The 15,707-nt window shown below is 41.3% G+C and overlaps 1 protein-coding gene across 1 annotated transcript; it reads right to left on the bottom strand.

Moving 5' to 3' along the window:
• Nucleotides 1–4,827: 4,827 nt before the first annotated feature.
• Nucleotides 4,828–6,462, bottom strand: LOC124007315 (sine oculis-binding protein homolog). Its single transcript, XM_046317798.1, has 2 exons — nt 6,181–6,462; nt 4,828–5,972 (listed from the first exon to the last, which is right to left on the bottom strand). The coding sequence occupies exon 2, from the start codon at nt 5,843–5,845 to the stop codon at nt 5,105–5,107; it is 741 nt and encodes a 246-aa protein (XP_046173754.1). The 5' UTR covers nt 5,846–5,972; nt 6,181–6,462; the 3' UTR covers nt 4,828–5,104.
• Between the last annotated feature and the right edge of the window lie 9,245 nt (nt 6,463–15,707).

The following is a 15,707-nucleotide window of genomic DNA, read 5'->3' as shown; positions in this document are numbered from 1 at the left end:
ATGTCTGTGTTCTGGGATCAGTACCTTAAGGAAAGGGAGAAAAGATAACAAGAGAGAGCGAACACTGGTGATGTCACAGCATATACCTGAGCTGATGACTAAGGTCCAGGAGCAGGCAACAAGCACTGTTTCTGATTGAATTTGTACTATTAATAGTGCTACCGTTGAGGACCTGAGAGTTAAGGCGTACGCATGCTTCCCATCCGAAACAGTTCGGAACAGTTTGTGTGTAACGTCCCCTTCCAACTCACAATCTCAAACACAAGTAACTTAGCTCTTCAGTAATGCATTTCTACTGCCAATGTTTTCCTATGGTGATTGCAAGGCTGTTCACTCAATTTTATACACCTGTCAGCAACATGTGTGGCTGAATCTTCTCATTTGAATGGGTGTCCACATACTTTTGTATATTTTGTGTATGTTACGTTTTGTAAGGTATGTATTAATTTTTGGATGTCCATCCTCCATTTTGTATATGTTACAAATTACAATGTGTATGATATGTTACGAATTTGCAAAATGTAGAATATGTTACAAATTTGCAAAACATATATGTAAAAAATTCAAATTTGTTGTGGCTAACGTTAGCTAGGTGGCTAACACTAACGTTGTAACGTTTTAGATAGCTGGCTAACGTTAGATAGCTGGCTAACGTTAGATAGCTGGCTAACGTTAGATAGCTGGCTAACGTTAGATAGCTGGCTAACGTTAGATAGGCTAGGGGTTAGGATTAGGGGTTAAGGGTTAGGGTTAAGGTTAGGAGTTAGGTTAAAGGGTTAAGTTTAGGTTTAGCGGAAGGGTTAGCTAAAATGGTTAGGGTTAGGGCTAAGGGAAAGGTTAGCTAACATGCTAAGTAGTTGTAATGTAGCTAAAAAGTAGTAAGTTGCTAATTAGCTAAAATTCTCTGTGATGAGATTTGAACACACAACCTTTGGGTTGAATGACATTTACATTTTACATCCTCCCAGATACCCATGAAAAGCGTGCGCAAAGTAAGCTGCCTGCTACTCAGACCCAGAAGCTAGGATATGCATATTATTATTACAGTTTCTAAAACTGTTTGAATAATGTCTGTGAGTATAACAGAACTGATTTGGTAGGCGAAACCCCGAGCACAATCCATCCAGGGAAAACAATTTTGGAGGTCAATGTGTTTTCCATTAGATTTCTATGGGAAACCCTTTTTAATAGGAATCTGGTTGCAGTTCCTATGGCTTCCACTAGAAGTCAACAGTCTTTAGAATTTGGTTGATGTTTTTCTTTTGAGAAATGAAGAAGTAGTTCTGTTCTTTCCATGTGTCACTCAGATGGACTCAAGTCTTTTGTTGTGCCTGACCTGGAATGCGCTTCACGTTGTTTTTATCCAGTATTGAACACAGTATATCCCGTCTTAAATTTGATCAATTATTTACGTTTTAGGATACCTTAGGTTGGATTAGGAACGTTGTTTGAAATGTTTGGACTAAGTTTCTAGGTAAATTATTAGATACTGTAGGCATGTTGGACGAGATGAAACCGGTGTATTTCTGAATCAAATGAGCCAAATAAATGGACATTTTTGGGACATAATGAAGGACATTATCGAACAAAAAGACCATTTGTGATGTTTCTGGGACATTTTGGAGTGCCAACAGAAGAAGATCTTCAAGGTAAGACATTAATTATATTGCTATTTCTGACTTTTGTTGCACACCTGCCTGGTTGAATCTGATTTTCATGTGTTTGTATGAGGGGTGCAGTCCTCAGATAATCGCATGGTCTGCTTTTACCGTAAAGCCTTTTTGAAATCTGACACCGTGGCTGGATTAACAAGAAATTAAGATTTATTTTGATGCATAACACTTGTATGTTTTGTGAATTCTTATTATGAGTATTTCTGTTTTTGACTGTTTTCACTGGATGTTGTCAAATCAATCCCGTTACCGGGATTCAAGCGGGAGTGGGGGTTTAGGGATCCCTAAGAGGTTTTAAGTAACCTTCTGTCTTGTGTAACCTTACCAAATGTAAAATATGGCACTAGCTTGACTGTTCCGGATTGACGTTTACTATGTTACGTCTATTCTATGAGACCAGGCTGCTTAGTTAGATTTTATGCGACTAAGATCTCCTTGGCAAAAATGTCAACATTAATGAATTATTTTAGATTAATTCAGACTATTTTTGAGGCAGTATACTAGCTACAGCATTTCAAGATGGACAAACAATACTATTGCTGCTTTTTCTTGATTTCCAAGTGAAGGTATTTTAAGGGAGTATGCAGGTACACTTTATTAGAGTATGCAAGCACAAGAGGTAAGCTCGGCGCCAGCCGAACCAAAGCATACCCTTTGCTCATAACAATGGCTGGAACTAAGTAAATGGAATGGCATTAAACACCTGGAAACCATGTGTTTGATGTATTTGGTACCATTCCATTGATTCCGCTACAGTCATTAACACAAGCCCGTCTTCTCCAATTAAGGTGCCACCAACCCTCTGAGATAGAGACAGATACTTCACCGGATGCTTCGGCGTTTCCACTCACTACCCATTATGGTGATGAGAGGAAGCCCAGTGGACGGCAGTGGGAGAAGATGAAGCAAGATGGATTTTGGCCGACATTCTGTTCATTTTATTGTCGATGAAACATTTGATCTCTGAATCATTTTCTGTTTCCAAAACTAGAATCTGTAACAGAGTGTACTCTGTTTTTTTAGACTTTACCCTTTGCCGAAGTTTCAAAAAATTGCGTAGTTTAGAAAGAGTGCAAGGGTGAATTGTTTTTGCACACGTGCACTTCACAAATAAATGCTAGAATGCACCAATAGCATCTCACTAGCTCAAGCCCTTCTGGCTTGTTCTGTCAATTATGATGAATTAATTTGCTCCCATTGGAAAGGACAGGCTCTGGTCTATCTTGGGTTAGTTATAAAAACGCTACTCATGAAAGTAAAATACATTAATTAAATGGAATAAAATTAGCTTGCATCTGAAGCTAAGCAGGGTTGGTCCTGGTTGGTCCCTAGATGGGATACCAGATGCTGCTGGAAGTGGTGATGAAGGGCCAGTAGGAGGCACCCTTTCCTCTGATCTAAAAAAATATCCAATGCCCCAGGCCAGTGATTGGGGAAATTGCCCTGTGTAGGGCGCTGTCTTTTAGGTGGGATGTTAAATGGGTGTCCTGATTCTCTGTGGTCATTAAAGATCCCATGGCACTTATCGTAAGAGTAGGGGTGTTAACCCTGGTGTCCTGGCTAAATTCCCAATCTGGCCCTCATATCATCATAGTCAACTAATCATCCACAGCTTACATTGGCTCATTCATCCCCCTCCTCTCCCCTGTAACTATTCCTCAGGTTGTTGCTGTAAATGAGAATGTGTGCTCAGTCAACTTACCTGGTAAAATAATGGTTAATAATAATTAATTTTGCATACTCATACAGTATGCTGTCCGTCTGTTTATAATACATTATTTGGCCCACTGAGTTTACTCCCATCACGGAGCATGTTTTGCACAACCAAATATTACGCTTCCTTTTATTCATTTTGTGGTTGTTTTAATCTCTAGAGGGACTTTGTTAAAAACTGACCAATACTAATTGCCTTGTTTGAGGAGTCTTTTGGACACTGAGGCTCTGAGGGCAATATTAATAACACGATTTCTTCACACATTTTCACAAATTTGACTAAATGACAAGCAGAGACAGAAGCAATTATGCAGGATTCCTAACTCAAGGGTTTCGGTGGCAGAAAGTCATACATCGGACAGCAAAGGATAAATATACAGCATGGTGGTTAAGTATTACAATAAAAGCACCTGACATTTACTGAACCTGAGCTACTTTCATCGAAACTCTGTGAAAAGGAGAACCATAACTAGAAAATGAATGGGATTATTTTGATATGTAGGTAATGCAGTGCAGAAGCAGAGATCCACACAATGATCAAGGACATTTACAATTGAATCCCTCTTCAGAAAGGCCTCGCTTCTCACTCATCTGGTATGTGGTTGACTGTGCCCAATGTCCAGATTCTATAACAGTACATTACATTACATTTAAGTCATTTAGCAGACGCAATCTCATTCTACACAGAACCCATTGACTGGTTATGACGCTGCCCATGTGTGTAGTGTATTAACATGCTTTCAGCAAGTAGACAAGTCAGATAACAGTCCTGCAAACAGTCACCCAAGGGATTGGATCAAATGAGGTCTTAGGTTTCACCCTGCTCTTCTACTTTATTAAACAAATAACAACCCATGAATCAACTATGCATGAAGGACCAGTTGGGGAAATAAAATGTTATTAATTATTGAAGGTGAATAAATCTTCAGGCATGGTGGAACCTTACAAAAAAAACATTGTAAGAACCAAGAGCAGAAGTCTGTCAACAAGGTCATAAATCCTCTATAGATGGTGATGAACAGATCTAATCTATTTACATTACTTAGAGACATAAACATGAATTATGTTGGCAATATATTCTGTTAAGCTGTTCTGCTTTAAAATATAAACTTTTTACAATTACAATAAAATAAAACATTTCATTAAACAATCATGCCTTCAGACTGCGAGGAGAGAGAGAGAGAGAGAGAGAGAGAGAGAGAGAGAGAGAGAGAGAGAGAGAGAGAGTACAGTACAGTACAGTAAGTATAGTAAGTATTATGGACAGGGGAAGGAAACATAGGGAGAGACCCAGTGATGGAAAAGCACCAAAGGAAATGTCATCAAAGGAAACAGTGAGGTCAGTTATTGTGATTGTGGGAGAAATGGTATATGTCTCAAGACAAACAACATAATAAACATGGTTTTAGATTAGGAAAAATGTATCTTATCAGGGCAACCATTTTAAATACTTTGTGACTTTAATAGGACCATAAAATGGACATTTGCAATTCAGCTACAGGAAATTTCAAAGCCTATGCACTCAACAGTGAGTGGATAATAAAACAGTGAACTCAACAGAATCCCTTTCATGATCCTCAAAGACCTCATCACAAGGGAGAACACCCACACACAAATCTGAAATTCAGAACATTAAAATAGGTTATAGAATTCTCACAGAGGTGATAGAAGCAGCCACAAAGCGGAATGCTCTTAATGTGGAATATCCAGAGAAGATGTCAGAGAGAGGAATGTTCAAACAGGATGACCTGTGAGTGGCTGAGGCTGGACAGCCTGGATGGTCTGAACGCTCCGATCCGAGAGTACACCTCTGCATCCGAGCTGGCGCCCCAGGACTGGTGAGGGCTAGGTGGGGTGGTGTGGATGATGGGCAGGGGCAGAGGGAGAGAGAGTGAGGAAGAGAGTGGGAGAAGGGGTGGAGGCAGTAGAGGAGGGGGTAGACACAAGATGGGGGGCGGAGGGAGAGGAAGAGTGGGTGGTGGGGAGACCGGTGGAGGTGGTACTGGGGTGACAACAATAGGAGCCACAGGGTTGGCCACAGGGCTGACCTCTATAGCATCTCCATTCGTGGGCAGTATCCGGGGCAGCCTGGGGTCCTTGAGGGTGTAGGTGGCGGTGTGGTAGAAACTGTAGTACTCCAGGGCATGTCGAGCCTGGGCCAGCCTCAGTCTGTGCCTCAGCTGGAGGAGTCTGTAGAGCAGGATCAGTATCAGAGCTCCAGCCACGATTACCAGCAGCACGGCCACTCTCACATCCAGGCTCCAGCAGCTCTGGCCTGCGCCTTGAGTGCCACAGGTCTGGGGGGAGTCAGGCTGGGGATGGGGGTGGCCTTCCTTACTGATAACTGTCTCCCTCAGTAAGGGTTGGATGGAGTACAGGAGGATGGGGTGCCTGTTCTTGGGTACAGGCTGTGGTGGGATCTGTAGCGGGGTGCCACCAGTAACCTGTGGCCTCTGCATGGTTCCCTGGTTCAGTCACCAGAGGGGTGGTGTAATGTCTGTTACTCAATGACTGTTGGTAGTGACGGATGGAGGCAGCACTGAGCGTCAAAGCAGTTTGCTTGAAAAGGCTTCATGTTGTCTCAAACTTTAAAACACAAAGATGAAGGATTTAGCAATTGTTAAGATAAAAAAACAGAATTTCAAATGTCAAAATTAAAAAGTATACATTGCATATAACTGACCAACAGACTCAAATAAAACATCTAATATTCAGCCGAACTGAGTCAACTGTGCAGCGCTAAAAGCTTGGATTCACCCCAAAAAAGTGTGTTAATCAGGAAAATGTTACTTACTTCTTATTTAAGGTTCTGGCCAAAGATACTCCATAAGACCGTAAGGACACTGTAGCTTTCCAGGACACAAACAAAGAATTCCACCCTGTACCAATGGGAGGAAGCCCGTTTGAAAAGCAGGAAACACTGCATTTCCCCACCACACAATACCAACAGTCGATTGGACAAAACTCCCCGTCACCATGGATACAGGAAACTAGTTTTTTTTAAAGTCGATTTTGGTTATCGCTATGGCAACAGCCTCCAGGAACAGACAAAACACAATATTTACATCTTAGAGTTAAATGAATTTTTTTTATAAGCAATGGATTATCCTAGATATGTGACGATCTGTAAGAACTCTCTGTAGCTTTCCAGGTCACAAACAAAGAAATCCACCCTACACCAATGGGAAGAAGATGGTGGGAAAAACAGGAAACACTGCATTTCCCCACAACACAATACTGACTGTTGATTGGACAAATCTCCCCGTCACCATGGATACAGGAAACTGGTAAAGGATGTCACTGGGAGCCTGAGAAAATGTGTAAATGGGGAGGTCAGAGCACTTTAGTCTCTCTCTCTCACACACACACACACACACACACACACACACACACACACACACACACACACACACACACACACACACACACACACACACACACACACACACACACACACACACACACACACACACACACACACACACGCGCACACTTTAAGCTTAATAACTTAGCAGAGACCTTCATTTCATCTAATGAAAAAAAAAGAAGAATGAGCTATTGTTCAGTGGACCATTTAAGCCAACACTAATCCCACTTATGAACATTACATTTGACATTTAAGTAATTCAGCAGACACTCTTAACCAGAGTGACTTACAATTAGTGCATTAATCTTAAAATAGCTAGGTGAGACAATAACATATCATAATTAATTGAACCATTACTTTAAACATATGCTCCCTCTGAAGAAAAGCCTCTTATCAGTAGTCATAACAGTGATTAATGTGGGCAAAGTCAAAAGCGGAGACAAGTCAAGTGAAGAATGGGTGGGGAGGCTGAGGGATAATTATAAATAAGGTAACACTTTATTTGGATAGTCCATCTGTAAATTCTCTACAGACTATATATTGTCCAGTGTTGGTGATCACGTGCCCACTGGAGATGCTTCTGCATGTTTTTAACTGATAGGAGTGGAACTCGTACAACCTTCTCTGCAGCACTCCACCAATCAGGCCTTTATGGTAGAGTGACCTGACGGAAGCCACTCCTCAGTAAAAGGCCATGACAGCCCGCTTGGAGTTTGCGAACATGAGAAACAAGATTCTCTGATGAAACCAAGATTGACAACGACCCTAACCACCTCTTGCCGGCTTTGTATTCATGTTACCTGATGAAATTGCAGTATAATATGATCTTGTTGCCATCTGATGCACATTCAGATGTCATAAATCAGCACTGTAGAGCTCTCCCTGTACCATGCCGTGCCTTGATTGTATTACTGTTGATGATATCTGGAAATGTGCATGTACACCCTTGCCCATCTACTGTTGCTAGCCCCAATTCTGACTGGTACACTATCTGCTTCATTGATTTCTGCTCTAGTATTCTGCTCTCTATTTCTGCACGTTAACACAACAAGCTTATTACCTAAAATGAATAAATTCAAAGTGTGGGTTCACACCTCCAATCCAGATGTGTTGGTCATTACTGAGACGTGGTTAAAGAAGAGTGTTTTGAATACTGATGTTAAGACACATGAATGTTCACATGTTCCAGAAGCCAAAGAACGCATTTTGATTAATAAATAAATGTTTACGTTCAAATGCCTCTCCTTTGAACTAGTGAAGTGTGACATACGCCTAGTTTCCTGAAACTAGTCACATATGTCAATTATGTGACTAATCACAACTTCAAGATTGCCCTGTCTTGGTTTAGCTTTGCATTCAGGAGTGGATTGGCCACTTTTAGCCCAGTGGACCTGTCTAACTTGTTTTTTTCTGTTGCACAAACGGATCCTTATCTGGCTAATAATGGAGCCTCAAAGAAAATAATAGTCTGGTGACGGGCTGCTCAAGGAAATAAATGGTTCGGTGTGCGGGCCTCAAGGAAATAAATGGTTCGGTGTGCGGGCCTCAAGGAAATAAATGGTTCGGTGTGCGGGCCTCAAGGAAAGAAATGGTTTGGTGTGCGGGCCTCAAGGAAAGAAATGGTTCGGTATGCGGGCCTCGAGGAAAGAAATGGTTCGGTATGCGGGCCTCGAGGAAAGAAATGGTTCGGTATGCGGGCCTCGAGGAAAGAAATGGTCCGGTATGCGGGCCTCAAGGAAAGAAATGGTTCGGTATGCGGGCCTCGAGGAAAGAAATGGTTCGGTATGCGGGCCTCAAGGAAAGAAATGGTTCGGTATGCGGGCCTCAAGGAAAGAAATGGTCCGGTATGCGGGCCTCAAGGAAAGAAATGGTTCGGTATGCGGGCCTCAAGGAAAGAAATGGTTCGGTATGCGGGCCTCAAGGAAAGAAATGTTTCGGTATGCGGGCCTCAAGGAAAGAAATGGTTCGGTATGCGGGCCTCAAGGAAAGAAATGGTTCGGTATGCATTGAGTAAGCCAGCTAACTTTGATAACAAAACAAAAAACTACAGATTTTCAGGTTCATGAAGAAAGCTAAACGTTGATATGTGTTTTTGGTTGTTGAGTCAATTAGACTATTCCCATTTCAAGCATATCTTGCTGAAGAATAAAAAAGTTGTTTCAGAATATTTAGGCAAGTTAGCTGGCTAACTAATTTTTCCTGCTTTGGAGTATACCCCTCAACTAGCTAGCAAGGGAAGACGACAAGAACTTGATTCTTCTTAGCTTTCACCACAAAATGAAAACAAGAAAACATCTGCTATCAACCCCCTTGTGTGTGTTGCTATTTGGGAGTCTTGGAACGCATGAAACGTTAAAGTATCGTGATACCAAAAGGTGCGCTGCTTTAAAAAATCTGACATCGCCCAAGCTCACTCCCACACATTAAATGACTAACGTGATCTCTGGATCGGCCTACATAACAGTACCATGTGAGATCATAAGAGTACCTCTGAAGGTAAATTATGTGTAGAGTATATTTTATTTTTGTACCCCAAGGAACACTGTACCCTAACCGTACCCTTTTTTTCTGAGAGTGTACACCACACACACACACACACACACACACACACACACACACACACACACACACACACACACACACACACACACACACACACACACACACACACACACACACAGCTGAGGATAACTCAGTGAGCCGGAGAGAAAGAGAGACACTGACCACCAGTGTCTAGATGGTTGGTGTTAACTGTGGAGCCACCTTCAGACACACACACAGGAAATAAAGCAATCAACAAGTCTACTTCAGCCCCCCCAATTACCCTAGGCCTCTCAGAGCCACAGCACACATGCTCAGATGGAAAATATCTGTGTTATTCATCACTAGAAACTCATTCGTTTTTAAAAATTGCTTACAAGCATCAGTCAATACCGAAGCCACTTTCCCAAAACTCTTCACAAAGTCTGCATTATCAACATGCATCTGGCCAAACAGTTGATCTCACCTCCAAAACTCACTCAAAGCACCAAAACACTTCATACAGGTCTAAAAATAAACTTGTTCAACCATACCACTGGCAACATTTCTTACTCAGAAAGCATACATTGTCACTCATAACACACTGACCTAAAACACACTAACAGGGAGCATTACATAAATTATGGACTTTTCTTTGAAGTATGAATGATTTCACATAAATCAGCATTTCATTATAGAATAAGAATAATACCTTTTCACTTTATTGACGGTACTAAAGTATATGTAACAAGAATGAATCAGAAAAACAGCAATTTGCTTCAATAGCCTTTATTTTTTCTATATCTTTGCATATAGTAATTTACCTGTGAAAAATAAGAAGTTGAAGCAAAAAACAAACTCCTGAAATTCCATGGCGGCAATAATAATGACAAAAAAAACATCATCAACATGTATAGTATAATCACTCATACTGTACAGTACTGTGAGGGTTCTAGTTCTCATCAACATGTATAGTATAATCACTCATACTGTACAGTACTGTGAGGGTTCTAGTTCTCATCAACATGTATAGTATAATCACTCATACTGTACAGTACTGTGAGGGTTCTAGTTCTCATCAACATGTATAGTATAATCACCATTACTGTACAGTACTGTGAGGGTTCTCGTTCTCATCAACATGTATAGTATAATCATTCATACTGTACAGTACTGTGAGGGTTCTAGTTCTCATCATCATGTATAGTATAATCACTCATACTGTACAGTCTGTGAGGGTTTTAGTCCTCATCAACATGTATAGTATAATCACTCATACTGTACAGTACTGTGAGGGTTCTAGTTCTCCGTCCTGCATTTGGCCACAAGTTCTCATCAACGTCACGTCTTATCTAGTCTCTGATGCATCTTCTGGAATGTCTAATCCAACCCTGGCAGTCTTCAGAAGTGTCTCCACACCCCGCATTCATGGCATCCAGTAAGGACATCATGTGGATGGTGGTCATAAACCTTCCACCTCCAAGCAGAGAAAAACTCCTCTATGGGGTTTAGGAAGGGGGAGTATGGAGGCAGGAATTAGTACTGACATCTTGGGATGTGCAGCAAGCCAGTCTGTGACTGCAGCAGAGTGGTGGAATGCCACATTATCCCACACAACAATGAAGGTAGGGGAGATTCTTGCCCCTCTCTCTTCCGCTGGCACAAGTCAATTATGTAGGTCATCCAGAAAATAAATGAGCCTCTCTGTATTGTAGAGGCCAATGAGTGGTTTGTGTAACAGCAAACCATCATTGGACAGTGCTGCACACATTGTGATGTTAGCTCCTCTCTGGCCTGGGACATCCACGGTTGCTCTCTGTCCAGTCACATTTCTTCCCCTGCAGCGTGTTTTTGCCAGGTTGAATCCAGTTTCATCCACAAAGATGAATGTACGTACAGTTTGCCTGGCTTCCATCTCCATTACTCTAAAATACAGTAAATCCACAGTTTCACAGTACTTTACATTATGCATAGCTGTGCATGTACCCTGTTTGGTTATTGAACAGACATCTTACCTGGACATACCGTGGCGAGAACAAGTATTTGATACAATGCCGATTTTACAGGTTTTTCTACTTACAAAGCATGTAGAGGTCTGTCATTTTTATCATAAGTACACTTCAACTGTGAGAGACGGAATCTAAAACAAAAATCCAGAAAATCACATTGTATGATTTGTAAGTAATTAATATGCATTTTATCGCAAGTATTTGATACATCAGAAAAGCAGAACTTAATATTTGGCACAGAAACCTTTGTTTGCAATTACAGAGATCATACGTTTCCTGTAGTTCTTGACCAGGTTTGCACACACTGCATCAGGGATTTTGGCCCACTCCTACATACAGACCTTCTCCAGATCCTTCAGGTTTCGGGGTTGTCGCTGGGCAATACAGACTCTCAGCTCCCTCCAAAGATTTTGTATTGGGTTCAAGTCTGGAGACTGGCTAGGCCACTCCAGGACTGTGAGATGCTTCTTACGGAGCCACTCCTTAGTTGCCCTGGCTGTGTGTTTCGGGTCGTTGTCATGCTGGAAGACCCAGCCACGACCCATCTTCAATGTTCTTACTGAGGAAGGAGGTTGTTGGCCAAGATCTCGCAATACATGGCCCCATCCATCCTCCCCTCAATACGAAGCAGTCGTCCTGTCCCCTTTGCAGAAAAGCATCCCCTGTAACGGTTTTCTTCTGGTGAAAGAGAGGCGGACCAAAATGCAGCGTGGTTAGTTTTGTACATATTTAATAAATATGAAAATACAACAATCTACAAAACAAGAACCGTGAAAAACCGAAACAGTCCTATATGATGCCACAAACACAAAGACAGAAACAATCACCCACAAGAGACCTAAAGAATATGGCTGCCTAAATACGGTTCCCAATCAGAGACAACGATAAACACCTGCCTCTGATTGAGAACCACTCTAGGCAACCATAGACTTACCTAGAGTACTACTCTAACCACAATCCCATACTACAAACAACCCCAGACAAAACAAACCACATAAATCCCCATGTCACACCTAGGCCTAACCAAAATAATAACGAAAACACTGAATACTAAGGCAAGGGCGTGACATCCCCAAATAATTATGTTTCCACCTCCATGCTTCATGGTTGGGATGGTGTTCTTGGGGTTGTACTCATCCTTCCTCTTCCTCCAAACACGGCGGGTGGATTTTAGACCAAAAAGCTCAATTTTTGTCTCATCAGACCACATGACCTTCTCCCATTCCTCCTCTGGATCATCCAGATGGTCATTGGCAAACTTCAGATGGGCCTGGACATGCGCTGGCTTGAGCAGGGGGACCTTGCGTGCGCTGCAGGATTTGAATCCATGACGGCGTAGTGTGTTATGGTTTTCTTTGAGACTGTGGTCACAGCTCTCTTCAGGTCATTGACCAGGTCCTGATGTGTAGTTCTGGGCTGGTCCCTCACCTTCCTCATGATCATTGAGGCCCCAGGAGGTGAGATCTTGCATGGAGCCCCAGACCGAGGGTGATTGACCGTCATCTTGAACTTCTTCCATTTTCTAATAATTGCGCCAACAGTTGTTGCCTTCTCACCAAGCTGCTTGGCTATTGTCCTGTAGCCCATCCCAGCCTTGTGCAGGTCTACAATTTGACTCTGATATCCTTACACAGCTCTCTGGTCTTGGCCATTGTGGAGTGGTTGGAGTCTGTTTGATTGAGTGTGTGGATAGGTCTTTTAAACAGGTAACGAGTTCAAACAGGTGCAGTTAATACAGGTAATAAGTGGCGAACAGGAGGGCTTCTTTAAAAAACGAACAGGTCTGTGAGAGCCGGAATTGTTACTGGTTGGTTGGTGATCAAATACTTATGTCATGCAATAAAATGCAAATTAATTACTTAAAAATCATACAATGTGATTTTATGGATTTTTGTTTTAGATTCCGTCTCTCACAGTTGACGTGTACCTATTATAAAATTACAGATCTCTACATGCTTTGTACATAGGAAAACCTGCAAAATCGGCAGTGTATCAAATACTAGTTCTCCCCACTGTATTGATACCAGAGTTCTTTCACACGTTCACCGTTTCTCTCAAAGGGTACAGTGTACAACTGCTTCATCCTTACACCCTGACTACACCACTCGTGTCGCGTGCGCATGTGCGAGCTTTGCAAAATAAATGTAGTAATCTATGTTATTCAATTATTGCACCCACACTGCTCGCGCGTGTCAACAAGCGTCTGCGTTGCCAAGGGCTAAAATAGAAGTCAATTCTATTTGTGACGCAGATCGCGCCGCAAGTCCTGCCTCTCCCATCTCCTCATTGATTTATAGAAGCAGATACCCATGTTCCATCTCCTCATTGGGTAAACCCACGTGGGTGATATAAAGATAGACTGTGTTGTCTATCGTCATGGTAATACTAAAGTTTAGATGCCAATCACCATATAAGTTCAAAGAAGAAAACGCCTGGAATTAGGAGAGATGACTAGAAACGATTCAATTGACCGTTTTATGCGTGGATTAATTGTCGGAGTAGAGCACCTTGAGCATTTCAGGTAAAATAACAACTCAATGTTTATATCTCAGGACAAATTAGCTAGCAACAGCAAGCTAGCTAAATAAGGCAAATTAGCTAGCAAGTGCAAGCTAGCTAGCTATATTGCCATAAATGTTTAATGCTTTTCGACCTGTCCCAAAATGAATGTAATTGGTTCAGAGTTTGTTTTGATATTTTAGCCTGGGTGTCGTGATCGTGTTTGGTGTGGGGGGACAAAATTAATTTATGCACGATGGCGCACGCGTGCAGCCGGTTTGGGTTTCATGTAATTTTATGTTTCTCTAGGACCCTGGCAATTGTCGTTGTGCTGACCATATTCACATTCCCAAAAGTGATATTGTCTGCCAGCACTCTGTCGCCAATTGCCAATTACCATGTCAACAATGGCATTTTCCTGCACATCTGATAATTTTCTGCCTCTCCCTCCTATGGGAGGCAACCTTTGGATCCTACTGAAAAACAGAAAACAATCAATATATTTCAAAATGTCAGTACATGTAAAAATGTGAACATACTGTATTGTACTGTAATATGTAGTTAAATTATCATTGAAGGATACACATCTCACCTGTTGTTTTGCGGAAAATTCTTACTATTGTTGCAACTGTTGAACGCTGCAGATTTGGTTGCACCCTTTAACCGGCCTCTCTCAAAGAGAGACCACGGTTTACAACATGGTCAATAATTGTGGCCCTTATCTCCTCAGAGACCCCCGCTCTTGGTCTTCCTCTCCTTTGTCCTCCATGCATTCTCCCTCTACCTGCCAATCTTCTTTCCCAACCTTTCTTCCTTGATCCATGTTTCATAAGCCGTCCACTTTTGTCTGTTTGGTAATGAGACTAAAAACAGGACACTTGGGCAGGCTTTCAGCTGAAATTGCAATCAGCTGTGTTTGGAATTATTAAATATTCTGCTGAGATTTTCTACATGTTTCAATCTAGTTACTGCAGAAATACTCAACATTTGCCATCATTCTGTTTTGAATGTGTTTTTAACAGTTTTGAAAACCTGTGCTGCAAATACGTATATAGTTTTGCAGGTGGTGGAGTATGAATGAGAAAAGAGTTCATGTATTTCGGAGAATGTGGTCATTGAATGCATTTTGTGTGAAAGCAATGAAAAATGATTCACAGTTATGTCTACATACACTTCTGGTTTGCTGACTGTGTGAAGAGTTTTGACAATGTGACTTCAGTTTTGACCAATGCATGTTAGCAATTGAAAAAAACTGTACTACATTTATATTGATGGATTATTTACCAGAACGTTATTCTCCCTTTCCCATGTTTTCACAGATGTATGATCTTAATTTGAGCCAGTTTGCTACAGCAGGAAAATACTCCTGCAGCCACAGGAAATGTGAATTATTAAGTAAAGTATAAGTATAAATAAGTAAGTATATTAAGTATATTAAGTAAACCAGACCGCACAATTTTAATTTCATAATTTAGAAACGAGCTATGTGTGTTTAGTGAGTCTGCCAGATTAGAGGCAGTAGGGATGACCAGGGAGGTTCTCTTGATAAGTGTGTGAAGTGGACCATTTCCCTGTCCTGCTATGCATGCTAAATGTAACTTTTGGGTGTCAGGGATAATGTATTAACTAAAAAGTATATTATTTTATTAAGGAATATAGTGAAGTAAAAGTAAAAGTTGTCAAAAATATAAATAACAAAGTAAAGTACATATACCCCAAAAAACTCCTTAAGTAGTACTTTAAAGTATTTTTACTTAAGTACTTTACACCACTGATGATAATTAATCAACATTTTTCATAGGGGTTTCTACATTTTTCGTAAGGGCAAATCCAGCCTGACTTTTTAAAGTGGAAACTACAAACTTTAGAAGTCTTTCTAAACCTTGAATACACTACACGTTTGCATTTCCTGCTGGGGAGAAAAAT

This window comes from Oncorhynchus gorbuscha, linkage group LG20 (genome assembly GCF_021184085.1).
Source record: "Oncorhynchus gorbuscha isolate QuinsamMale2020 ecotype Even-year linkage group LG20, OgorEven_v1.0, whole genome shotgun sequence".
Lineage (NCBI taxonomy): Eukaryota > Metazoa > Chordata > Actinopteri > Salmoniformes > Salmonidae > Oncorhynchus > Oncorhynchus gorbuscha.
The sequence above is the reverse complement of the archived record's forward strand: the minus strand, read 5'-3'. Positions and strand labels throughout refer to the sequence as shown.

Bases quoted from the DNA above. Each gene is read 5' to 3' on its own strand.
- LOC124007315 (XM_046317798.1), bottom strand. From the start codon at position 5,845: ATGCAGAGGCCACAGGTTACTGGTGGCACCCCGCTACAGATCCCACCA.